The sequence below is a fragment of the Nomascus leucogenys genome, chromosome 22a (genome assembly GCF_006542625.1).
Source record: "Nomascus leucogenys isolate Asia chromosome 22a, Asia_NLE_v1, whole genome shotgun sequence".
Classification (NCBI taxonomy): domain Eukaryota; kingdom Metazoa; phylum Chordata; class Mammalia; order Primates; family Hylobatidae; genus Nomascus; species Nomascus leucogenys.
The window spans coordinates 102210344-102237660 of record NC_044402.1 but is presented as its reverse complement, the minus strand read 5'-3'; the positions used below and the strand labels follow the sequence as shown (position 1 = coordinate 102237660).

At 39.2% G+C, this 27317-nt stretch overlaps 1 protein-coding gene across 5 annotated transcripts in view; it reads left to right on the top strand.

Moving 5' to 3' along the window:
• Window positions 1-818: 818 nt before the first annotated feature.
• ALS2 (alsin Rho guanine nucleotide exchange factor ALS2) overlaps window positions 819-27317 on the top strand; it is an 81515-nt gene continuing 55016 nt past the window's right edge. For 2 of the 5 annotated variants that reach the window (XM_030802559.1, XM_030802554.1), the window contains exons 1-5: window positions 819-1131; window positions 13066-13145; window positions 14621-14775; window positions 19955-20892; window positions 24288-24645. In XM_030802559.1, coding sequence (XP_030658419.1) covers window positions 13126-13145; window positions 14621-14775; window positions 19955-20892; window positions 24288-24645 — 1471 coding nt within the window. In that variant the 5' untranslated portion in view covers window positions 819-1131; window positions 13066-13125. The other 3 variants (XM_030802556.1, XM_030802555.1, XM_030802557.1) reach the window with 3 other exon arrangements.

The window sequence follows — 27317 nt, the reverse complement described above, 5'->3', positions numbered from 1 at the left end:
TAGGCTCAGCAATATTGTGTAGTCGCACGTGGAAGTCCCGACTGAAGTTGGACACTTTTGGTTCGCAGTGGTGCCTGTTCTCAGGGTTGTGTGATTTTCTGCACCGATGCAGGAGTGAGCAAGGTTGGTTGAACTTTTGCAGACTAACAGTTTTGCAGGTGGGCGAAGGATCAGGGAGGAAATTGAGTTGAGGGTGTTGGTGAATGTGATATAGGAGTTTCAGAACCTGACTACACATCTGTCGTTGATGGTCTAAATATTTGCATGTTTGCAGGTCCAGCGATGGCACAATGCCTAGCAGCAGAAGGTTTGCACCCACTGTGCGACATGAGTGGCGGCTCTGGAAAATCATAAAATCATGGGAGGACTTGGGAGTGCAGGCTGGGTGGGGTGGGACTGTGGCTGCGAAAAACAGTGTTATGAAACTGTGAGCGGGACAAGAAAGCTGATTTTACTGATTGTATATTGGGGAGTCCTACGGGAATCATTGGAGAGGCCAACTCATTTTCTCCTATCCCACCCCATCTTTTGGAGTTGCAACTAACCTGTAAGTTTACACATTGCGGTACAATGGCAAAACGGGGCCGCGAGGCGATGACGTCATTCGCGGGAGTCGGCGGGGGAGCAGCGACCACCGTTAGGGTACTGTCCATAAAGGCAGTTTGAAAATATTTCAGCCTTTTTACTTTCATACTTCTGGCTCTTGCAGTTTGAGGTGGTAGCAAACGACTGCTGCTGACAACCACTCTCACCACTGCCTGTTACCACGGAAGAGCTCGCGTAGCTAGGCTTGGACAACTCTATTTACGTCATCGTCAAAGCGCATCCCAGGACTGATAGCTCCGCCCTAACCTAAGGGAGGGGCTGTGCTCCCAAGTACGTAGCCTGCAGTGCCTAACGCATTCTCAGTAATTTTGACCCCCAACAGACGCCGTCGACAGGCTCCCAAGAACAATTCCCAGGAGATAGGATTCCAAGAGCCGCCCGCGCCCTCGTTTACCTTCGCTAGTCGCCCTGCAGCCCCGCCCTGTCCGGAGGCCCCGCCCCCCATGAATCAGCTGATCCCGCGGACCCACGGGGTTGCCAGGCTCGCGCCGGATGCAGAGCGCCGTGCTGCCGGTAGAGCTTCAGGTGAGCGAGCGCGGGTCCCGGGTTGGCTATTGGCTAAGGAGGGCTTATCGGCTGGGACCCCTTGTAAGCGGAAGGCCGGGGACAGGGAGCTAGGCGGAGGCTGTGGTCGAGGCCGGAGAGCGCGCTGCGGGGGCCTGCGGAGACGGCGCCCGCATCTTCCCAGGTCTGGGTGCGATCGACTGCTCCTGCCGGTCCAGCAGCGCCCGAGGCGGCCCCTGCCTTGGCCCCAGGTTCTCCCACTTGCCCCGGTCTCTCCTTCCCCAGACTGGGCGCCGCTGCAGTGGTCTCAGCCGCGTGAAATTCCTTCAGGCCCCCTCTTCCCGCCTCCACCCACGCTGCCTTCCAGCTATTCATTCATGAGAATTTCTTTAATGCCCACACTAGACGCTGAGCTGATAAACGGGTCCGTGGCCGGGAACCCTGCCGAGTGTCCCTGGCGGCCTTGCCACAGGGTGCAAATCGCGTTGAAGAGTGAACCAAGGGTTACTTGAAAAGGCGGTTGCGGAGAAAGAAAATGGCTTTGATAATAAGAGTTAGTAGTTTAGGCAAATCTTTGAGCGTATCAAGTAATTCATCAAGAGGAGAAGATAAGTTATTTTGAGAAGCGAAGCCAGAAAAATAACACAGGTCCTTGACGCTGGTGTTGGTCCTCGGGTAACAGGGCTACTTTGGAGACAGGCAACAGTAGACTGGTAGAGTCGTACTATTGCTTAAGGCTTTGATGGTGGAAGAGAAAAAACACTCTTGTTGAAGTGGCATATCCACGAACAGTGCTTTCTTTCTGGTTTAGGATGGAGAGGGAACTGACTGCTGTACCCAAATGAAGATCTTTACTCAGTTACCCTTATATTTGGCTGTACGGAATAAAATTGTGTGATGTGTTTATTCTGAGCAGGTACAAAACTTCAGCAAACCTATTGGTCCCACATTTTCCCCTCCATTTATCATATGATTTGGAGTGACCGGTTTACCTTTGAGTTAATGAATAATTTAAAGCAGTGAAAAATTTGTTTTTGCAGTAAACTACCGTGTTTTAACCTTAATAACATAAGCATAGTGGTTAAGATTCTAGGCTTTGCATCTGAACATACCCAGAGTCACATCCATTTACATCTTTGATTTTGGGCAAGTTATTTAATCTCTCTGCCTCAGTTCTCTGGTCTCTAAATTGGGGATAAAAATGTTTTCCTGATAACAGTACCTTTACATGTAATGGTTCATGTATCGTATTTATTACAGTGCCTGCTTTATGGTAAATATCCAATACATATTAGCTATTTTTATAATTAATTCCTCCCACTACATCATGATCCAGACAGACTCTTTTCCTAAGTGATGGGGAAGCGAACTGAGTATTTTAAGGAAGTAGCTATAAAATATGATTTCAAGTTGTTCTGTGGTAATTTTGGTATTCCATAGGACATTTTAATGTGAAAAAGATACTGACAGAATCCATACGTGGTTTGAATTTATTAGTTTCTAAACTATGACCAGTATTAGCAGATTTAAAATTCATAATTAAAGCAAGAAAACGTCAAAGCTGTTTAATAGTGTTAAAATTTGAAACTATAATGATCCAGAAAAATGAAATACCAAACAGATAATTTTGGGAAAAAAACAAAACTTGAGTGGCATTATGCAGGCCATTTATGTTTTAAATGTACACAATATAAACAGGAATCCCTTCTCTCCAAATTTCAGTTTTTCAGAATTTGGGCTGTCATTTGAAACACTTACTTTGGGCACTTTGACTGTTAAAGACGCAAAGGGTATGCTAAGAACTTCAATGAGTCTTGATGTTAGTGTTTTTGTAATTAGGTAGAATCTCCTACCTTTTCATGAAAAATGTGGGTTTAAAGCAGTAGCTGCTGGGTCCATTCTAATGATAATCTCAAAAATGTGACTGACTTGTAAAAATCTACAATTATTTATTAATGTGAGACTAGGTAAAGTATGAGTTGAAAAACTAGGAAGAAAGGCAGAGTGGTGATTTTTAAGCTTGTATAAAGGAAGGCCTGCTTTGGGTACTATGAGGTACCTTTCTCACTCAGAGGCATGCTGTGAGGATTTGTGACTTTTGAATCATTTAGCTCTTTTTATAACTTTGTGGATTAAATCTACCACGTATTTCAAGTGTATTCAGGATATGAATTTTCCTGGTAGAGTTTCAACAGATTTTTTTCTCTTAACCCTTCATTGATGACCAAACAATTTTGTTGTCTGTAATAAGAAAGGACTCGGTTTTGTAGGGTGTCAGTCCTTAAGAAAATGTTAGGTAGCCATCAATAAAATAGCAACAATCTCTGGCTTGTTTGTTTTTCACATTGCATTTAATTTTCCTTTCCCTGTCTCTTATTCCTCTGTATATGTGATGGTGCTTTCTTTAGCTTATGTCTTGATGTTTGCCTGCATGTAGTGAACTGATTGATCCAGGTGGGTAGAGGAAAAAATATTTAAATTGGTAGTTTTTGGAGCTATTGTGTATTTCTTTTAAATTTGAAGAAAATTTACAGTTTTCTCAACACCTATGAGAAAAAGACTGGAGTTTGTTTGCAGAGGTTCTCTTAGCTGCTAGTGAATTATGTCCAGAGAGAAGATCCGTTTTCGTCTCATTAATTCCACAAATTGATCATCTCATGTTTCCCTTAATTATCACATTTTAAATATTTTTCTTTTGAGTCATCACACAGTTCTTCAGTTCACATGGCCTCCCTATCAGGAAGAGAGTAGTTTAGACCCAATAATGGTGTTTGGGTGGGCTAACATTCACTCCAGGATTTTTTTTTTCTTCCATAGCCTAAATTTTTGTAGAGCCAAGATCTTGACTAAACTTGGGGCAATTGCCTAAGCAAACATATAACAAGGATGATTATAGCAGCTCTTTAAAAGAGCAATAAAGTAGAGCAGTCCAACTGTAAAGATTAGTAGGGAAATGGATAAACTGGTTTATTCATGCAATTCAATACTATCTTCTCATAAAAATGAATGAGCTAGATCTATACTTACCAACATATATACATCTCAAGTATGTAATACTGGGTGAAAAAAGCAAAATGCTAAAGGATTTATACAGTAAGATGCATTTGTATACACTTTAAAAGCAACATAATAGCATGCATTATTTATTGATATGTGTGTATCTAATGAAAGTACATAAAAGTAAATATAAAAACGCGGGAATGGGATACATTAATTTTAGAAATAGTAACTAATTCTGAGTGGAGTTTCTTCACCTCTGTAACTTGTTTTTTCTTGTATTTTAAAAAAGAGCTGAAGCCAATGTGAAAATATATTAGTATGTGTTAAAACTGGATGATGAGTACATAGATTTGTTATTTATTTTTACAGTTTTATGTATAGTTAAGATAGTTTATGAAACTAGCACTTTAACATTTTTATTTATAATCAGGACTGTTTCCCAATATGCTTGCTTTATTTTACTTTGTACCCTCAAATTAGGAGACTGTGGAAAAAGAACTCTTCTCTACCTGCAATAAGACAGGAATGTGCCAGTGCAGCTCCACTATGTAAAGCTTTTCTAAGGAGAGGAGACAGACCAATTATTTGTTCAGTTTTGCTTTGCTGTTTGTGCTCCTGGGAAAATGCTTTCTTTAGGACATGAAGCCTGCAGGGGAATTAACATTCTAGAGATGCTTGGGAAATGTAGGCATATACCAATCACGAACTCTGGAAGTATAGGGGAGCAAGTTGTATAATAAGGCCCTGAAAGGAATTTGGACGTAGAGTGACTCAGATACAAAATTACTACAGATTTGTGTAGTATTAACACTAACACTTTAAAAAGCTTAGCTTCGTTACATTTTATTACAATGTAGTTATCTTGAGTTTATACCTTGAATGCAAGTATCCTAGTTATTGCTCAAAGAAAATAATTGTCTCTGTAGATATTAGTAAGTAACCTGATGACAATGTGTTAAATGGTTGACTAATGAATAATACATTTAGTAGCTGATCCCTAATGTAACCTCAGTATTTAAACTTGTGAGTTAAACGATATTTTCATTTCTAATAAAGAATACCTGCTACTAGCACTGTTAAAGTAAGTGAAACTTGTATCATCAGAATAATATTTTTTAGTATGAGTAGTTCCTGTTTAGTTATGTGGCCCCTGAATGATCCTAAGCACTAAGTGTTATCAGTTAGTAAAAGAAGTCATCATACTTTGAACTGTAAATCTAATATTGCCTTTAAAAAAAATTGTGGCCATTTTAATAAGAGAGTAGTTGCAAATATTAAGGGAATAAGTAGTTTGTATCAGGACTTACCAGGACATTCACTGTACCATGTAATAACAGGCACAAATAGTGGCAGTACCTGGGAATTTGAAATTCATTTGTTAGTATTATAATATTCATCACAATGCATCATGGGATTATTGTTTAATAATCCTGAAAAATGTGTTAAAAAATATGCAGTGGGTACAAAAAAGAGCTAAATGGGCATTGCTGGAAACTTATTGTACCGTGTTTACACACTTTCCCCCCACTCCACCATGGATAATTTCCCGTTTAGAGGATCCTCATAACCAGGAGAGTGTAGTTTCAGTAAGTTTCAGCATGAAATTAGCAAGGCATTAAAAAAAGACTGTAAAGTCTTCCTGTTTCTCATTGCACCAAAAGCTGTGTACTAAGGAGAAAGGGAGAAAGGAACACTTCTCTGAGTTGTTTAACCGTTTTTAAAGTGAACATGAGATAAAAGTGTCTTCATTGTTAGGATATACCTTTAGCAAATTATATATGAGAGTTTCTATTAGGAGAAGACACTTTTCTTTTGTATCTGATACTTTTATTACAGGCACTAGAAATCTATAGCATGGAAGTCTGTGGATTGGAACTGAAAATCAGGGGCTGTATCTTTCACTGAAGCACTCACTTAAATGTAACCAGCTTGTTAGAATGATTATTATGGGTACAAGAGTATACCAGTGAATAAGTCATAGTCTCTCATTTCCAGGGGCTTAAAATATATTTTGAACCAGTGACTTAGTGCATATCCTATTAGTAACAATATTATAACTAATAAGTAGCTTTCTAGGCCAGCCTACTGAATATATCCAATGCCTTAATTTACTGAATTCCCTTACTCTGAGTCAAGATTTAAAGGCTCGTTGGCTCCCATACTGGTATCAGGCAATGCTTTCTGTGCGGCAGTTAAGGCTGAGAGGCGTGGGGTTCCAAGTGGCCTTCCTGATGATTGGTTGGCCAAGGCTTCAGTGCAAGGTGAGTTTTCCTCAACCTTCCACAGGGGTTGGGAAGGCTTCAGTGGCAGGATATCCCGGAAGTAGCAGTTGTTGGTGTATAGATTATTTGTAAGTCAGGTGTTTGAGTCAAAGGTTACCATAATCCATGTGTAAACATTGACCTAGCCTCTAAAAGCAAATTATTTATTAAGCATTTACCACGTGTAAAATACCAGACTCTATTATTGTTTACTGCAAAGTGTAAACTCTGGTTTACTACATTGTAATAATATGTAACCAACTCAGACTTTAAAAAGAAGGTGTTAATGGCTATAGGAAATTGATGGTAATTTTGTATCCAAATCACTTGCCACTCTACTACATTGTAATAAAATGTAACCAACTCAGACTTTAAAAAGGAAGTGCTAATGGCTACATGAAATCTATGGTAATTTTGTATCCAAGTCACTCTATGTCTGTATTCCATTCAGGGCATTATGATATAGTTTACTCACCTATTATTTTTATTGCCTTTCTATCTGAATGTCTTGTCATAATAATCACTGATTAACATTACTCTTATAACTACAATTATTACTGTTGTTTTACTATTTTAAACCAGTAATTGAGACAGGAGAATAAGACTAGGAAGGCCCAGCTTTTCTAGTGTAAATTAGCTTTCTTATCCCTTAAGGGTACTATCTAACTCTATAGAGAGCCATTATTCTAATGAGGAAGAGGACATACTAGTATGGAAATTTCTTAAGGGCAGGAACTCATGTATTTACAGATATTCATTGAGTACCTGTTATATATCAGGACTAAGCTGCTGGGATATACTAGAAAATATGATATTTGTCACTCTGCTTCCATGAAAATTTTAGATTAGCATAGTACCTGGAACATAGTAGATGAAAAAAATACATGTGGTTTTAGTGGTTGAAATTTAAGCATTTGAAAGTTATTATACTTATGACTCACAAATTTACCTTTCACCAAATTAAGCCAAAAAGACTTTGTCCAGAAAATAGTTTAGTAGAGATGAATACATAGGATCCTGCATGATTTAACTTTCTCTTTGCATTTGGGATAATAGACTCAACACATTTCTGTACCACATTTAGAATTTTTATTTATATCCTGCCTTGTTCCCCAAAGGATTTAAAGCAGCTTACAAAAATGTATACCAGGGTGGGATAAAATAAAGAAACAGAATGAGTAGAGCCAGGAGGGAGATTAGACTATACAACATGCATACTGTGAAGTCCTCGTCACTTCCAGGTACCATCATATGGAACCCTTATCCTCCCACCACAAAATTTATAATTCTGCTTATATCTATACCTGTGATCTCTCTTCTTTCAAAAACGTAGACCTTTCTCCTTATGAAAAAAAATCCCTCCACATATATTCTGGATGGCATCCTCCTTCATTTTGTCTAGGACTTTGGCTCTGCCCACTGTCCTCATCATCCTTGTATCCAGGATCACAGCCTTTGTCATGCAGACGTATTCAGCTTCCTCTCATCTCCCCAACCTCCAGCAAAAGAAAACCCTTCATTTTCACGTTCTCCTCCAGCTACTGCTCCATTTCTTTGTTTGCCATTTCAACATTTTTCAAAAGGATCACCCACTGAAAATAAAGATATTTCCACATTGCCACCTCCTGTTTATATTCAGCTTACTTCAATCTGGTTTTCAGTGCCCAAACAAACCACTGAGATTGTGGCCATGCTCCGCAGTTACCTGTGTTGGCAAATCCAATGACACTTTAGTTATCTTACAAGACCCCAGCTGCCTTGACCTAATTGAGGTCCTCCCTGAAGTGCTTTCCTTTGCTTTCATGTGCCCACGGCAGACCACTTCTCAATCTCAGTCCTCTTTGTCCGATCCTCATCCTATCCAACTTCCAGACGCAGGAGCTCCTTAAAGCTTGACACTGCGCTTTCCTTTCTCTTTCCATATACCCAATGACATTATTCATTGTCTTGTTTTTAAATACTATCCGTACGCCCTCCCAATTTTAGCAGCAGCTGATACTTTTCTCTTGAACTCCACATTCATATATTCAGCTGCTCACTTAATATGTACTCTTGGGTTTCTCACAGACATCTTGGACTTAAAAATAAATTTTATCCTACCAGAATCTTATCTTTGCTTCAGAATCCTGTCTCCCTCACTCTTGCCCATTTCAGGAAATGGAGCCACCAACACCCAGCTATTTGAGGCAGAACTAGGGATCATTTCTGATACCTCCTTCTTCTTGATCCCCCACCTTTGTCTAATCACCAAGTACTAGTTGTTCTGCCCCCCAGAGCATTTATTCACCTCTTCTTCACTAAATTGGCAGCATTGTATGAAACTTAAGAACCCAGGCTTCCTTCCTCCATTGAGAAGATGAGCCGATGGAGTATTTGCAGGCAGGATATTCCTTGCAAAACTTCATTTTGGTGCTCCATGAGTGTTCACCATAAAATTGGTTTAAAACGTTTGAAACAAATGTAAATCATTGTCATTAAAATAAATCATTGGCCCTTCGCATTGGCTCACGCCTGTAATCCCAGCACTTTGGGAGGCCAAGGTGGGCAGGTCACAAGGTTAGGAGTTCAAGACCAGTCTGGGCAACATAGTGAAACCTTGTCTCTACTAAAAATACAAAAAAATTAGCCAGGTGTGGTGGTGTGCACCTATAATACCAGCTACTCGGGAGGCTGAGGCAGGAGAATCATGTGAACCTGGGAGGCAGAGGTTGCAGTGAGCTGAGATCACGCCATTGCACTCCAGCCCAGGTGACAGTGCAAGACTCCATCTCAAAAATGAAAAAAAAAAAAAAAATCATGAAAGCATCCATAGACTGTCCCACTGGAAGCAATGCAACTCCCCAGTGTACTCTCCAAAATGAAGTAAATGTTCAAAGTACATAAAAGAAACCAAGTTAAGTATAAAATAGTTAGAAGTTTTGAGACTTCTACTAAAAAATGATAGTTGTTGTTTTTAAATATAGATCCTGGTCCTTTATTCAAAATGCTTGGGGCAAGATGCGTTTTGGAATTCAGATTTACATTTTGTTCTTTAGAATAAGATGCATAAACCATATATTATGTAACACTTCCTGTGGGATCTGTGATGCTGCCCTATTATATTCATATTGATATTTCTACAACACGATGTATGAATGTTCACACTAAAGGGATAAAAGTGATAAATAACCTCGTATTAGTTCAGGTCAGATTTTGCTGTCAGATGAGTTCAGGTCAGATTAGATTTTGCCACCAAAAACATTATTGAAAAAACTTTTAATTTTCAGAGCTATAGATTTCTGGTTAAGGTATTGTAGACCCGTAAGATGGTTGTAGCTCATCTTTCTAACAATAGTTGGGACATCTAGACTAGATTTTTGTTGTTGTTGTTGTTAAGGGCACTTCCATTTCATGGTGTTAAAATGATATCCTTGGCTCGTACAGGGCAACTTATTTCTCTGTTAGATGTAACAGAAGGATGTGTATCCAGTGGAGTCTAAAAGTGGCATCAGTTTATTAAGAAGCAACGTTTGCCCTTTGTTTAAAGGGCCACCTGGGGTTTAGTTACTTTACATATCAGTGTGAAGGAGATAATAATTTGAAGGATAGACGGGTATGCTTTAAAGTGAATCTAGCTGTGTTCTGTGGTTCAGAAGACTGAAGTCTGGTTTGCTCATTTTATGGAGATGCCATTTATCTGTAGAGAGGCCATGCAAGGTAAGAGAGGGTACCACAGTAAATACTGTTTATGCAACATCACATGGCTTCTTTATCAGAGCTGGTTAACAGGTCTATTCAGGGAAGTTACTGTAACAGAAGAAAAGCAGCAGAGTACAAGGATCTTGCCCTCTTAAGGAATGTAAAGACCTTAAAGCTCCTCTGGAAGAAGTATCCCCAGAGGAAATTTGATGATTAGGCAATTTTATAAAAACTTAAAATGTTAAAGCAATGAAATAACATACAGAAATTTGAATGCTATTTGACTGGTTGAGGTGAGTCAATAGATTTCCTGGAGAGACAATCATAAAAATATTAGAAAGACAAAAGTTTTTCATTTACTTTCTTTTCATGGATGGATACATAATTGAGAAAGAATGTTAGATTAAATAGAGTTGGTAAATACCACCCTTAAGTATATGAGGATAAAACTTTAATAACATAAGATCCCCACATTTAGTTGCAATATTCCTTTTTAGTTATGTTTCCTCAGCAGTCAGTTTTCTTCATTGCCCTATTTGAGTTTCAGGCAGACATATCTTATTGGAAGATGTCAAACATATTAAACACTATTAAAACAAAATGAGATAGGGGCAGGGCACGGTGGCTCAAGGTGGCTCATGCCTATAATTCCAGTACTTTGGGAGGCCGAGGCAGGTGGATCACCTGAGGTCAGGAGTTCGAGACCAGCCTGGCCAACATGGTGAAACCCTGTCTCTACTAAAAATACAAAAATTAGCCAGGCGTAATGGCGGGCACCTGTAATCCCAGCTACTCGGGAGGCTGAGGCAGGAGAATTGCTTGAACCTGGGAGGCGGAGGTTGCAGTGACCCAAGAGCATGCCATTGCACTCCAGCCTGGGCGACAAGAGCAAAACTCCGTCTCAAAAAAAAAAAAAAAATCTGTAAGTACTGATATAAAAAGATGTCTGTGAAATAGTATGTTAGTTTTCTACTGCAGCTGCAACAAATTGTTATGAACTTAGTGGCTTAAAATAACACAAATGAATATATTATCTTCAAGTTCTGTAGTCTGAAAGTCTGACATGGGTCTTGTAGACTAAAGTTAAGGCGTCGGCATGGCTGCTTTTTTCTGGACGCTCTAGGAAAGAATTCTTTTCCTTGCCTTTTCAGCTGCTACCTGTCACCTGCATTCCTTGGCTCATGGCTGCCTTCTTCCATGTTCAGTCAGCAATGTCCATCATCTCTGACCCTGCCTCCATCATCATGTCTCTTTGATTCTCCTCCTGCCTCCCTCTTCCACTTTTAAGGATGTTTATGATTACATTGGGTCCACCTGGATAACCAGGATAATCTTTCTATCTTAAGGAGAGTTGATTAGTATCATGCAACCTAACATAGTCACAAGTTCTGGGCATTAGGACCTGGACACGTTTGGAGACTGTTATTTGGCCTGCCCTATATGTAAGTAAGAAAAGAAAGTTGTAAAAACAGTTTGTAGAGTTTTAATTCCCTTTAGGTTAAAAAAAAATGAGTGGTAGTGATAAATAATATTGAGTAAGGTGTAACCAACTTTAAGGAAACTGTAATCAAAAATCTGGCACTAAGAGAGAATAAAGGTTGACTTTATTCATTGTATCAAAAGATTCTCAACATTTTTTATTGTTAGTCAGTAGGGCAAAATTCCGTTTACATATAGTGTGTCAGTTGTGTGAAGTAAGGTGTGCTTGTGTGCTTCCACATCCTCGTAGAATAATTCTCTGGCTTCTGCTACATATTGTTGAAATTTAATCAAGGGCATAGTAACTCCATGATCTCTGATAGATAAGCACAGATTAGATCTGGTGGCAGAATTTCTCTGTACACCATGAACTGTGCATTTTACAAAAGGCTAATTACCATCATGGACAAAGCATAGTAGCACTTAATTATTTATTAAATGAATAGCATTTATTAAATTTATTCAGATATATCTCTTGTTAACATAGTACCCATCTTCCAACTTTGAATGATTCATAATCTTTCTAAAATAAGCATTAGGTAGAAAGTAATTTTCTTCAGATGTACAGATGGGAAATGGTAAGAATTCACAGGCAACCTGGAGGAAACAGATGGACCCTAGATCACTCGTGCCAGTATGGGCTGTTTCCAGAACACAGTGACCATTCCATATCCTTTTGCAGAAAAACCACAAATTTGGCACCAATATTTTTATGGTTTACACAAATAAGACCTAACTGCTTTTGTTTTCTTGTGTTTTGGTACCCTTACAAATGTGGATTTCTGAGTTGAAATGCACTCAGCATTTCTGTTTATTTTTCTATCTCTTATTAAATACTGAGTTTCTAAACTGATGGGCCATGATATTTGTAACCATAATTTTCATACAGCTATTTTCTATTAAAGGTGGATTTTAAAACAGCTGATTTAAAATTCAGACTTCTTTCAACCGTTTGGGTTATGAGGCATGTTGTTCTGAATTGAAGGTGATTTGGGGAAAATGTTCCTTCTTCCAATAAGTGGAAAACTTCCTATTTTAATGACATAATTTTTTGTGCATTACTGAAAAATATAAATTAAAACTACTTGAATCAGATACATTACTGAAGAGATTTTAGAAAATCTGAGTTAACTGGTATTTAAGTCTTCATACATTCCAGACAGAGTGTTTAAAAAGTAACCTTAATGTGTGTGTACTTTTTGTATTTAACATATTGATTTTTCGGATTGAACTTTTTTCTTTATAGTAAAAAGCAAAATCTATTGCCTGGAAGAGTACAGCTTAATTGTGGGTAGTCTTTTCATCCTTTGACATTACATTTGACAGTCAATGGGCATTTTTATAAGCTTAGTGGACAGGCTTAGCCTATGTTTGACTTTGGCAGGCAAGATATGAAATAGTTTAAATAGTTTTACTGTATATTTATTTCCTAGTGAATGTGCACTTGTTAGAGGGCTGCCTTTTTTTTTTTTTTTAATGTCTGAGGGGTAAAATATTCTTTTACTGCTCTTTTCCTTACTTGTCTTGTACTGTTTAGGTCTTGATAGACTTTCTGTAAAGAAGGAATGATTTGGTGATGGAGTGTTCCCACTGACCGATGGACTCAAAGAAGAGAAGGTAAAACCATTTCTTCCTTTTCTCTTATCCACCTAGGAAAACATAGCAAACAGCTTCACATATGTGTAGCTTCTCTTCAGTTTAATTTCCTTGTTGACGGTTGTTAAGTGGGAATAGTGACATTTGTAGTTAGTTGATTGGTAAAGATAAAATTTTAAAAAGGCTAGTTAGTTGTAAGCTTTGTAAGAAGCACTAAATGTCTTCATTTCATCATTTTAAAGTGCTTGTAGCCATTTTTCCCTCACAAATAATTTCGGGTTTTCAGAAGTAGCCTTGCTAATCTTAATCATCTTCCATCCTTAAAGAACTAGTTATGGAAGATATTTAAAAGGAAGGTTAAATGTGTAGTGTTCCTCCTATAGAACCATGGTTATGTCCAGTTATAATTTAAGGGAATATTATTTAGCAAATGTAGAGAAATTCCTAGCTATTCAAAAGTTTCTGTGCCTCATTAAAATTTTGGCATCAGCGTTCTAGAAAAAAGAAAATGAAAAAATGTATTACCAATGGTGGCACATATCTTAACGTGCCCTTTTCTTAGAAGAAGGCAGTTACGATATGGTCATTACTGTGCAGCTGTGTGTTTTATATTCTTTAAACCAAAATCATCAGATATGTAGAATTCTTTAGCTAGAACTTGAGCAAAGCATTAAGGATTTTACTGATATCTATTATAAACTTGATTCCTAAAAATTTAAATAGCAATTCTACACTTAAACTCAACATAAAGTGAAATATGAATTCCTGTTTCTCATATTGTTCTCATCAAGTACTTTTTACTTACTATAAAATTTTATGATAAGACTTCAACTTGGGCATGTTGTAGCTTTGATATCTAAACAAGGAGTGAATATATTGAGAAGTTAGAATCTTGGAATTTTATGCTACCGAATGCTAAAACTTCTAAAAATAGCCCAAGTTTTGTTTGCTTCTTAGATGGAGAAAAGTAATTTGTGGGTTTAGAGTGTCCTTCAGTCTTTTTTTTTTTTTTTTTTAGACGGAGTCTTGCTCTGTCGCCCAGGCTGGAGTGCAGTGGCAAGATATTGGCTCACTGCAACCTCTGCCTCCCGGGTTCAAGCACTTCTCCTGCCTCAGCCTCCTGAGTAGCTGGCACTACAGGTGCGCGCCACCATGCCCAGCTAATTTTTTTTTTGTATTTTTAGTAGAAACGGGGCTTCACCGTATTAGCCAGGCTAGTCTCGAGCTCCTACCTTGTGATCTGCCTGCCTTGGCCTCTCAAAGTGCTAGGATTACAGGTGTGAGCCACCACGCCCCACATCCTTCAGTCTTTTATATAAATAGTTGTTTTACTTTGGCTCCTGTGAGCATAACCAAAGCATAAAATAGGTGCTAATTCAGCTATCTGACCCAGTCATCCATGTGCTGGTAAAAGGTACAATCATGAAAAGTATTAAGAACAAAGGATACCGTTCTGAATTGTAGAAACAATTAAGCTATGTTTCTTGATGTTTTAGCTCAACAGAGGCAGAAGGATCCAAAGAAAGAGGCCTGGTCCATATCTGGCAGGCAGGATCCTTTCCCATAACACCAGAGAGATTGCCAGGCTGGGGAGGAAAGACTGTTTTGCAGGCAGCCCTCGGAGTGAAACATGGAGTTCTTCTGACTGAAGGTAATGAAAAGAATGGCTTAACAAATACGAACTGCAATGCTAACAAATGCCTGAGTGTGGAAGGTCAGGTATGGGAATCACTGAATGAATACTAGGGGTTCGTTCTTTCTTTTTTTTTTTTTTTTTTTTTTGAGACAGAGTTTTGCTCTTGTCGCCCAGGCTGGAGTACAATGGCGTGATCTCAGCTCACCACAACCTCTGCCTCCCAGGTTCAAGCAATTCTCCTGCCTCAGCCTCCCAAGTAGCTGGGATTACAGGCGCTCACCACCATGCCCAGCTAATTTTTTTGGTATTTTTAGTAGAGATGGGGTTTCGCCATGTTGGCCAGGCTGGTCTTGAACTCCTGACCTCAGGTGATTCACCCGCCTCGACCTCCCAAAGTTCTGGGATTACAGGGATGAGCCACCACTCCCAGCCTAGGGGTTCTTAATGAACTGTTTCTGTTTTCAAGATATATTCTTACTCCCCTATCAGAAATCAGATTAGTTCTTAAATTTAAAATATACCACTAACTAGAATAAAAGAGAGAATTATAGTTTTAAAATTTTATGGTAGTAAATACATGAAAAATTAACTTTTTAAAAGGTTACCTATTCAGAGACTCTTGCTATAACTTTTGTTCATTAAGTCTATCAGAATACTAATGCTAATAATAGCTAATGTTTGTTAAGCCGTTGTGTGCCAGATACTATACTAAGCCCTTTCCATGTGTTATCTCACTGAATCTGCACTACTACCTTATGAAGTAGCTTCTATTATTATTCACAGACAAGGAAACTGAAAGTCAGGGAGATTAAATTTTCCCAAACGCACACAGCTATTGAAGTGTCAGAGTCAGGACTGGAACTCAGTCTGATTTCAAAGGCTGCTTTTAAAGCCACTTGGCTGAACTTTCTCAGTATAATTTTTTTTTCAGGCATAAATAGCAATTCACAAAGCATATTATAAAATCTATGAGTCTATTACAGAAACATGTGTTATAATTTATAGAAGTACCTTTAATCTTAATGGCACTTTATCAACGCAATCATGACAAATTTGATTTGGGCACCAATTGCCATCTACTTGACTAATTTGTAAATTTCTGCTCAGTAAGCATTTATTAAGGTGTTAAATAATGCTTTGGTATTTTCTTTCTAGGAACTAAAGGAAGACAAATTCTAGGAAACAAGGATTAAATCTGGTCCTGGTGCTTGTATGGGATAAACATGGATTTCTTTCTAGTTTGTCTTATATCAGTTTTATTATGATATTATTATTCAGGACTTTAAAAACAATCTTACTTTAAAAGTGTGAACTATATTCAATACCTGTCCTATGAGATTTAAAATATATAGTTTTCAAGCAAATATAAGTGGAATTCTGTTGTTGTTTTCAATAAGATATTTGGAATATTTTCATTAAGATAATGAAACCAGCTGGGCACAAATTGCCCACACCTGTAATCCCAGCACTTTGGGAGGCCAAGGCAGAGGGATCCCTTGAGTCTAGGGGTTCAAGATCAGCCTGGGCAACATAGGGAGACCGTGTTTCTACAAGAAATATTTTAAAAATTAGCCAGGCATGGATGCCCACGCCTGTAGTCCCAGCTACTTCAGAGGCTGAGGCAGGAGGATAGCTTGAGTGTGGGAGACCAAAGCTGCGTGCCGTGAGCTGTGATTATGCCACTGCACTCTAGCCTAGGTGACAAAGTAAGAACCTGTCTCAAAAAAAAAAAAAAGTTATTCGACTATAAACATGGTATCTTTAGAATCATACCTTCAAGGCTAGGACAACTGAAGGAAAACTTTTCAAAAATATTTAAATAGCCTATCATTGTTCATGTTTAAGCAGTGTCGTGGTATTAAGTGTCACAGTTACGAAAAAAATGTCTTCTAACACAAGCGTGTGTTTGAAATTGCATACAGATCTCCAGTGCTATCTTTTCCAGCTGAGGAAATGGTTGAGTGCTAGAAATTTTCAAGGTTCTTCATCTCTATTAAATATGACCATTAGCTCATAATTCAATGAAGATACCTCATTGATTCACTTTTTTTTGTTTGTTTTTTTGAGATGGAGTCTTGCTCTGTTGCCCTGGCTGGAGTGATGGCATGATCTCAGCTCACTGCAACCTCTGCCTCCCAAGTTTAAGCAATTCTTCTGCCTCAGCCTCCCGAGTAGCTGGGACTACAGGCGAGTGCCAGCATGCCTGGCTCATTTTTTTTTCATATTTTTAGTAGAAACGGGGTTTCACCATATTGGCCAGGCTGGTCTCAAACTCCTGACCTTGTGATTCGCCCGCCTCTGCCTCCCAAAGTGCTGGGATTACAGGCATGAGCCACCGCACCCAGCCTGTTTCACTATTTTTTATATGCTCCAGTTGTTGTTTTTGTTTTTTAAGGAGGGGGATCTAAATATCCATTTCTTTGCAGTATTGCTCTTTCTAGTGGAATAATGTTAATTGAAAGACTTGGTGAGCTTTTTCAAATATATTGTTGTATTAGGAAACAAAGTTTAAAAGAGCCTACCAGTGAGCTTATTTTCTCATCTCGGTATTCTTGATCCAGACTATACATTTCCTAATAAATGCACATATCTTCCCTCTAGCCACTATTGAGTCCTTACTTATATAGATGATGTGATGAGTTAACTTGAGTGTATACATGTATCTGCCATGTATAATAGGTCAAAGATAAAGTTTGCATGTTTTCATCATCAACTCAATTGCTGCCTTACGAGAAAAAAAACAGTGCTTATTTCTCCATTAATTAAAAAATCATAAGTCTCTGGTCATATGGAAAAGAAAGGATAGTGGGCTTGGCTCAATATTTTTTGAAACCAGTAGCCAAGTCTTTGTTTCATTGAATTTTTAGCCAGCATAGATTCTGTGTACCTGCTCCCAAGCTCCCACAATATTACAGTAAAATTAAGACTTGGTAGCATAGCTGGACATACATACGTTATTTATTTATTTATTTATTTATTTATTTATTTATTTATTTTGAGACGGAGTCTTGCTCTTTCTCCCAGGCCAGAGTGTGGTGGTGCGATCTCGGCTCACTGCAAGCTCCGCCTCCTGGGTTCACGCCATTCTCCTGCCTCAGCCTCCCGAGTAGCTGGGACTACAGGCACCCGCCACCGTGCCCAGCTAATTTTTTGTATTTTTAGTAGAGACGGGGTTTCACCGTGTTAGCCAGGATGGTCTCGATCTCCTGACCTCGTGATCCGCCCGCCTAGGCCTCCCAAAGTGCTGAGATTACAGGCATGAGCCACTGTGCCTGGCCATACATAAGTTATTTATATACCCAACTCACTGGTGCCTTTCATTAATTCTAAAGCTAGCCAGTTATTCTGACAGGTTCATTTGCTTTTTTGCTTTGTTCTGTTGTGATAATTTGCTTTTTATTTTTAACATTTTTTAGGCTTAATTCACTTTATTTTTCTTGTATAGAAACCCTATGTTGTAGCCACAGCTGGAGCCTGGGTCCTCTCTCTGGAGACTCTGGTGTGGGTCTTGACGAGGTGGCCAGTGAATTCCTGATAGGGAGACTTGGTGAATACAGTCTCCTTCCAGAGGTTGGGAGCCAGTTAGCTGTAGGTCTTGGAGATGGCATCATAGGTGGCCTTGGTGAAGTTGGCCAGGGTGGCAGTGCAGCCCCTGGCTGAGGAGTAGCAGTCATTGATACAGGCCATCAGCAGCAGCTTCTTGGGCACCAGGGCTAAGAGAATGCCAGTGCCTCTGGGTGCAGGGATGAGGCGCACCAGCACAGAGCCACAGCAGCCTATCACCTTGCAAGGGACCGCGTGGTACTTGCTGATCTTGTTCCCCCAGTAGCCTCTGTGCATGGGGACAATGGAGAGCTTGGCCAGGATGATAGTCCCTTGGATGGCAGTGGCCACTTCCTTGGAGCAAGTGGCCATTGTAGTCCCCAGTGGCAACAAACACCTGGAACCTGGTGTGCTGGCCGGTGCACATCTGCTTCTGCACTGGCACAATCTTCAAAACCTCATCCTTGAGAGACATCCCCAGGAAAAAGTCAATGATCTCAGACTCCTTGATGGGCGGGGAGAAGCGATAGATTTTCACCAGGACTTGATCTTCGTGTCTTTGTCCAGGCAATGCAGCTTGGTCATGGGTGTCCACTCCTTATCCTCAGCCTTGCCTCCTTGAGCTCTGTGGCCCCAACCCTGGCCCCAGATGCCACTGACCACGCCTCCACGGAAGTCGCTGTGGTTCCCCATCCCAGGGTCCCTGGGGCCTCCGGGCCCTCCCGCTGGCCTGGCTTCATCTGCCATTTGATGTTTTTTCAGAGAAGAAGCTGATTTGCTTTTTAAACAAATCTCACCTCAGAAAGACTAGCTAGTATCTAGTACATAAAGTCCAGGGTGAGCATCCCACATTAAAAAATCAAATCTAAAATGATCCAAAATCCAGAACTTTCTGAGCACTGATATGAAGGTGCTCAAAGGAAATGCTCACTGGAACATTCAGATTTGGGATGCTCAGTCAGTAAGCATAAGGCAAATATTCCAAAACCTCGACCTGAAATCCAAAACATCTCTGGTCCCAAGCATTTTGGATAAGTGATACTCAACCCATATATTTATGTAACATCTCAAAACTATATATAACATGACATACAACGTAAAGACAGCCATGTCTTGTTAAGAACTGATGCTTCCTGTACAGCTTAGAGTCATAAAGTTAATTTCTTAGTTTTGGCCAAAATGAATCTCTAATATTTTTAAGCTATTGCATAATGTTTTGCTGTTCCAACTTGTTTAGTAGTATTGAATTGTAGATATTAGTGAATGTGTCTGTTTTGTCTTATTTTTTGCTTACTTTATCTTAACATGGTTATTTATTTTGCCTTTGAACACTTGGAATCTGTTTCTATAATAGCCTGGATGATGGCCATTAGGAGTGGATTGATGTGAGGAGTTTGTAGGATGAGGCTGAAGGAAAGGAGTAGCCTCCTGCACTTTGTAGAAATTCTCCCTATAGTGCAGAATATTAAAAAGAGTCATTTTTAAAAAGATGAATCAATGTGAAATACTGTGCTTGAACCAGATTTCTACAACTGCTTTTGAAAATTTAAAAAGAAAATCCAATTTGGTTAAATCTAGAGGGGACTAAAAGTTTGCTGTTAAAATTTTTAGTTAATTCACTAACCCCTTTTTTTTTTTTCTTAACCTTCAGATGGTGAGGTCTACAGCTTTGGTACTCTTCCCTGGAGAAGTGGACCAGCAGAGATTTGTCCAAGTAGCCCCATTCTAGAAAATGCCCTGGTTGGGCAATATGTTGTTACTGTGGCGACAGGAAGCTTCCATAGTGGAGCAGTGACAGACAATGGTGTCGCGTACATGTGGGGAGAGAATTCTGCTGGCCAGTGTGCAGTAGCCAACCAGCAGTATGTGCCGGAACCGAACCCTGTCAGCATTGCTGATTCTGAGGCCAGCCCTTTGTTAGCAGTCAGGATTTTACAGTTGGCATGTGGCGAGGAGCACACTCTGGCATTGTCAATAAGCAGAGAGATTTGGGCATGGGGTACCGGTTGTCAGTTGGGTCTCATTACCACTGCCTTCCCGGTGACAAAGCCGCAAAAGGTAGAACATCTTGCTGGACGAGTGGTGCTTCAAGTTGCCTGTGGTGCTTTCCACAGCTTAGCCCTTGTACAATGCCTCCCTTCCCAGGATCTGAAGCCAGTCCCAGAACGATGCAACCAGTGCAGCCAGCTCTTGATTACTATGACTGACAAAGAAGACCATGTGATTATATCAGACAGTCATTGTTGCCCATTAGGTGTGACACTGACAGAATCTCAGGCAGAAAACCATGCCAGCACTGCTCTCAGCCCCTCCGCTGAAGCCCTTGACAGGCAGGAAGAAGTATTTGAGAACACTCTTGTAGCAAATGATCAGTCTGTTGCTACTGAACTGAATGCAGTAAGTGCTCAGACCACGAGCAGCGATGCCGTATCCTCTCAACAAAATGTCATGGGAACAACTGAAATTTCCTCTGCCAGAAACATACCATCATACCCTGACACCCAAGCAGTCAGTGAATACCTGCGGAAACTGTCAGATCATTCAGTAAGAGAGGACTCAGAGCATGGTGAAAAGCCAATGCCATCTCAGGTACCTGCTCAATTTTATAAAAGTGTGTCTAGAGTTGAACTGTATGAGCTTTTCTTTAGAAACTTTAAAATGAGTAAGGCTTGGAAGCATTTTTTATTTTTTGAATTTGACTATAATTTAGTTTCATCAGGCAAGCCTAGATAAAGGAAAGAAACTGGATTAATTCAAAATCACTCTTTATGTTTGTTCTGGCCCTTTATGATATTGAAAGGTGTCATGTTGGGCTTGTTTATAAGTAGGAGCATTTCATTTTTTTTTTCTTGCTAGTACTTTTTCTCTATGGCTAAAGTACTGAATTTTGGTGGGCCCTGAATAGTTTAATATAACTAGAGATACACAAAGATTATTCTTACTTGTGTTTGTAACACTCTTCAGAATTCTGTAGAGAACAGTCTTTTCCTTCTTTAACAGGGAAGGTTGTTTTGTGGCAGATCCTTCAATTGTAGGCAGATTTAAAACTTACAGGCAATTACATGTTTCAGTTTTTTTCAATTACAGCTGTGGTCCTTACTGGGCTTAATCTGAAGAGGTGGCCAATATTTTATCTTTCTGTTTGTTTGTTTTTGAGATGGAGTCTTGCGCCATCAACCAGGCTGGAGTGCAGTAATGCGATTGTGGCTTACTGCAGCCTTGATCTCCCAGGTTCAAGCGATCCTCCCAGTTCAGCCTTCCAAGTAGCTGGGACTGCACACATGCCACCACACCTGCTGATTTTATTTTTAAGTAGAGTAGAGCCTGTTGCCCAGGCTCATCTCAAACTCCTGAGCTCCAGTAATCCTCCTACCTCAGCCTCCCAAAGTGTTGAGATTACAGGCATGAGCCATCATGCCCAGCCTATTTTATGTATCTTATTAAAACTATTTTCATTTTGAAGATTTGTGGTAGAATGAACAAAAGCTGTTATCAGTAGCACATGGTAAAGTTTGAGTTCCCACTTAAATTATTTTAAAAGGATTATTTCTGTGTTTCACTCTTAGTGTGGCCTTTTGATTTTGCTTTACCAAAACTCTAAGAAAACAAAACAAAAGATCATAATCATAAAAGATCTGTCCTGCGGTGTTTCTTTTTAGGTTTTTGAAACCACATAGCCTCTTGATTCTCGATTCTTACTGTTTTACTCTGTCAGAATGCGAACATGAAGGTATTTTTAGAAATAGTCTTTATTTCACAATCTATTCACTGAAACTTGTGGGTATTTGAATTTTTTAAAAATCAAGGATAAGCTGTTTGGAGAAAGGTATTATAAAGTCTGAACAAAGCAAAAGTAGTAATTTAACAAGAATGCATGTAGCAAATTCTTAGACTGTACATGCTTATCACATTTAACTTTGTTAAACATTGGAAGTTTTTGTTACTTATGTTAGTAACAATGTGTGTGTTTCTATTGAATTAAATTTAATTTATTTAAATGTGTGTTTCTATTACATTTAATTTATCCTTTGTAAATAACATCTCAATCATACAGCTAATTCACAAGGAATTTATGTGTTTTAGGGCAAGTGTTTTCTCTTCTGGCGAGATGTAACTGAGACTCTCTCACTTGGGAAATAAACCAAAGTATTACTGGTTGACTGGAACTCCTAAAATTATATATTTCATCAAAATTGCTAATTATGTTTTTTGTAGGGGAGGGCTTATTTACTTACTATATTTTTCAATATAATTAAGTAGAAGGAGCCAGTTAGAACAGTAGTAGTTCAAGGTTTATATAAGGTAGAGTTTTGTGACTTTGCTCTACCTAGTGGTTAAGAACCCCCTAAAATAGTTACCTCTAAATACCATCACTGCTTCTGTAAGGAGCCTTTGTAAACAAAAAGTAGACATAGTGACACTAGTTCTTCTGAACAAGCTATCGTGGGAGCTGTATCACCAAAGAAGTAATAGGCTTTGTATTTCTTTTTCGTTTTATTAAGTATATTTGTTTATTGACTATTTACAGACTAATTTGCATGGAAATAGCTCTTTTGAATTTAGTGTTTAATTCAACAAAATGTTTTGAGTACTTACATGTCAGGCACTTCACTAGGTACCAGGAATTATTTCCTTTAAGAAGTCAGAAGCCAATGTTAAAATATACAAACACACACACACACACACACACACACACTATGTTTGTATTTTAGTTTAGGACAAATGAAGGAATGTGTATATTCCCTTTGAGATCTTTGGGTACAATAAGAAGCAAATTTTTCAATATGATCTATGCTGATGAGCTGAAAGCTTTTTTATGTGTTTGGTAGGTACATTTAATGACCTTCCTTTTTAGGGAACAATGATGTTTGACAGCTTAGAGTAAATTTCAACTGATTTTTTCATTAAGATATCAGAAAACTTTTTTTTCTTTTTTTTTTTTTTGAGACGGAGTCTCGCTCTGTCGCCCAGGCTGGAGTGCAGTGGCGCAATCTTGGCTCACTGCAAGCTTCGGCTCACTGCAAGCTCCGCCTCCCAGGTTCACGCCATTCTCCTGCCTCAGCCTCTCCGAGTAGCTGGGACTACAGGCACCCGCCACCACGCCCGGCTAATTTTTTTTTGTATTTTTAGTAGAGATGGGGTTTCACCGTGGTCTCGATCTCCTGACCTCGTGATCCGCCTGCCTCAGCCTCCCAAAGTGCTGGGATTACAAGCGTGAGCCACCGCGCCCGGCCTAAGATATCAGAAAACTTTAGTTTGACTTTCTAGTACACTTCTAGAATCACACTAAGAACATTGGTTCCAAATGTTTAATTATTAAACTACCACATTTGCCATTTGTGGTAGCAAGAGCAAAGGTAATCCTACAGCTTGTCTAGCCCCTGGGTCATAGAAAATAACTCATTGATGAGCCAGCAAAGGCACTCGAGTTGAGCATAATTTGGGAGATGATAGGTTACAGGTATAACTTATTTTTCCATCTCTATATGCTATATCTAAATTTCAATTTATAAAGCATTTCAAGGAAAGCTTTTTTTTTTTTCATAAAATCTAATTTTTTTCCTGCCACTTCTAGGTAGTAGTCTGTATAAATTTTCCTGAAAGGGATCAATAATGAAATTTGCATTTTTTCAACCTTTTGTCCAGGGCTGTCACAGTGCACTTAGCATTAAAGGCAGTGTTTTCCGTGCCTTTTCTTCTCCCTCCCTTTTTACTGTGTTTAATTTTATAAAAGCAGCTGAGGCTTATTTATAAATACCATAGAAAAACACAACATCTAGACAAAAGGAAGTACTTTGGAAAAGGAACTGTATTTTGAGTACTCATTTCCATTTAATGTGTTAACTCCATGATCAAGAAGAGAACTTCTGTCGTTTTAGATTCTTACATGCAAATAGTGATGGATATTAGACTTTCTTTTTATTGATTGCTTATCGTATAAGGGATTATATTTTTATATAATTTTTTATGTGTGTATATTTTAGCCTCTTGTAGAAGAAGCAATTCCTAATCTCCACAGCCCACCTACCACAAGCACCTCAGCCCTAAACAGCCTGGTGGTCTCTTGTGCATCTGCTGTTGGTGTGAGAGTGGCTGCTACTTATGAAGCTGGTGCCTTGTCACTGAAGAAAGTTATGAACTTTTATAGTACAACCCCTTATGAAACTGGAGCTCAGGCAGGCAGTAGTGCCATTGGCCCCGAAGGTTTGAAAGATAGCAGGGAAGAACAGGTTAAACAGGAATCAATGCAAGGAAAGAAAAGTTCAAGTCTTGTGGATATCAGAGAAGAAGAAACGGAGGGAGGCAGTCGAAGACTCTCCCTCCCTGGATTGTTGTCACAAGGTAAGGAAATAACCAGGTTTTGTGAATTGACTTTTGGGGAATCCAGGATGCTCCTGACATCAAGTGCTGTATTATTAAAAAAGCTTTCCTAATTATGAAGCTGACATATTCAAATGTCAAAATTTATTTAATGGTGGTTTTAAAAGAAAGTTACAGTTTATCTGCTTTAGATATCACTATAAATTTAGAACATCACTTTTGCTCGATGTTTGCTCCTGCTTATGAACCTTATTATGAATCTTATTTTATTGTTCTGGAGTGTTAGAATACCCTTCTTATTTCCTAATTGGGACCTATACTACAGATTGATGAGGTTGCAGATGTGACCATTGGATAAGTGAGGAATTACCGTACTTGACTTGAAAGAGGAGAGAATTCTTAAGCTTCAAGAAGAGAAAACTTCATTTTCTGAGACCATAGGCAATAAACTTTTTAGAATATTATGCAGTTGGTTCTTCTCCTTTTCTCAATCAGTTCAGCAGTCTCAGCCATCTGGACTTGTGCTTCTCAAGAGTGGCCTGCAGACCAGCAGCATCAGCAGCATCTGGGAACTTGTTAGAAACGCAGACTCAGGTTCCACTCTCAACTTACTGAATCAAAACATGCATTAGAGGCCGGGTGCGGTGGCTCACGCCTGTAATCCCAGCACTTTGGGAGGCCGAGGCGGGCGGATCACAAGGTCAGGAGATCGAGACCATCCTGGCTAACACGATGAAACCCCGTCTCTACTAAAAATACAAAAAATTAGCCGGGCGTGGTTGCAGGCGCCTGTAGTCCCAGCTACTTGGGAGGCTGAGGCAGGAGAATGGCGTGAACCCGGGAGGTGGAGCTTGCAGTGAGCCAAGATAGCGCCACTGCACTCTGGCCTGGGCGAAAGAGCGAGACTCCTTCTCAAAAAAAAAAAAAAAAACATGCATTAGAGCAAGATCCTCCAGGTGATTAGTATGCACACTAAAGTTTGAGAAGCATTTGTTGAGACCAGGATTTGGCAGACTTTTTCTGTAAAGAGCCAAAGAGAAATATTTTAAGGTTTGTAGGCCATCCTGTCTCTCTGTGACAACTACTCAGCTATGCTGTGGTTATGTAAAAGCAGCCAGAGACAATACGTAATGAATGAGTGAAGCTATATCCCAAAAAAACTTTATTTACAAAAACATATGGTAGGCACTGTTTGGCCCATGGGCTATAATTGACCAACTCCTGGTTTACATGATTTTGTGCAAAGCTCAAAAGTTAGGAATTCTAGACTGTACTAAAACTTAGCTTTTTTACTCTGCACCTGTTTCTCCCCTTGTTCTACTTACTGAACACCTTGTGCCACTCTTATTCTGCCTCCTAATTCTCATTACCACCAGATTTTCCTCTACACAAATAAAACTTAAGTCCTGATTAATGTGAGTGTATATGTGTATATGTATATATATATATATATATGTATGATGTATAAGAAGGCCTATGATCTCTATTAAGTCTGAAGGAGAATCTTGCACCAAACTTTTCTTATTCTTAAGTGTCCTTTAGCATTTTAAGTATATAAATATATTTGCAATCTCTTTGAACTACAAATGTGGAATATTTTTTCATATCATTACATCATGAATCCCACTAATAGACTTATATCCTATGGTTAAATTTTACTTAGTAACCTAAAGTATCTTTAGAAAAATTTTACATGTATTCTTTTCCCCTCTGTAAGAATTATCTGGAGTACATCCTTGAGGAATCTTCAAGTAGGTTTATTTGAGTCTCTGTATGCATAGAAACAATACATTCACCAGAAAAGATGTCGATATTAGGCAGAGATGATCACTTTCTTGTGGCCCACAAGTTAATGACTTAATGACTAAGTCTCTACTGAGTGACATTTGATGATTTTCTTCAAATCTTATCCTGGCATCAAACACTATTCACATAGTGTTGTGTGTGTTTGATGTAATTTTGAACACTATAAAAGGTGGCAATGTTCTTTCAAAACATTTTTTAACATCTCTGTAAAATAATTTGAAATAGGCAAATACAAAAGCTTTTTGGTATATCCCTTTCATAATCTTTTTCCCGTCTTAGAAATGTTTACATTTTATAGCTAAAATGAATTCTGTATTACAATTATTTGTAATATATTTGAACTTAGACCTTGACTTAGAAAGGCTTTTTGTGTTTTAAGAGATGGGAGCCGGGCACAGTGGCTCACACCCGTAATCCCAGCACTTTGGGAGGCTGAGGCAGGAGGATTAGGAGGATTACTTGAGGTCAGGAGTTTGAGAACAGCCTGGCCAATATGGCAAAACCCTGTCTCTACTAAAAATACAAAAATTAGCTGGGTGTGGTGGTGCGTGCCTGTAATCCCAGCTACTCAGGAGGCTGAGGCAGGAGAATTGCTTGAACCCAGGAAGCAGAGGTTCCAGCGAGCCGAGATCTTGCCGTTGCACTCCAGCCTGGATGACAAGAGCGAAACTCTGTCTCAAAAGAAAAAAGAGAGATAGTGTCTTTCTATGTTGCCCAGGCTGGAGTGCAGTGGGTATTCACAGGTGTAGTCATAACACACTATAACCTCAAACTCCTGTGCTCAAGGAATCCTTCCATCTCAGCCTCCTGAGTAGCTAGGACTACAGCCACTTTGCCTGGCTCTTTAATTTTTGTTTTCAAATGAGAAAAGTATTTGTCAGCCTTAG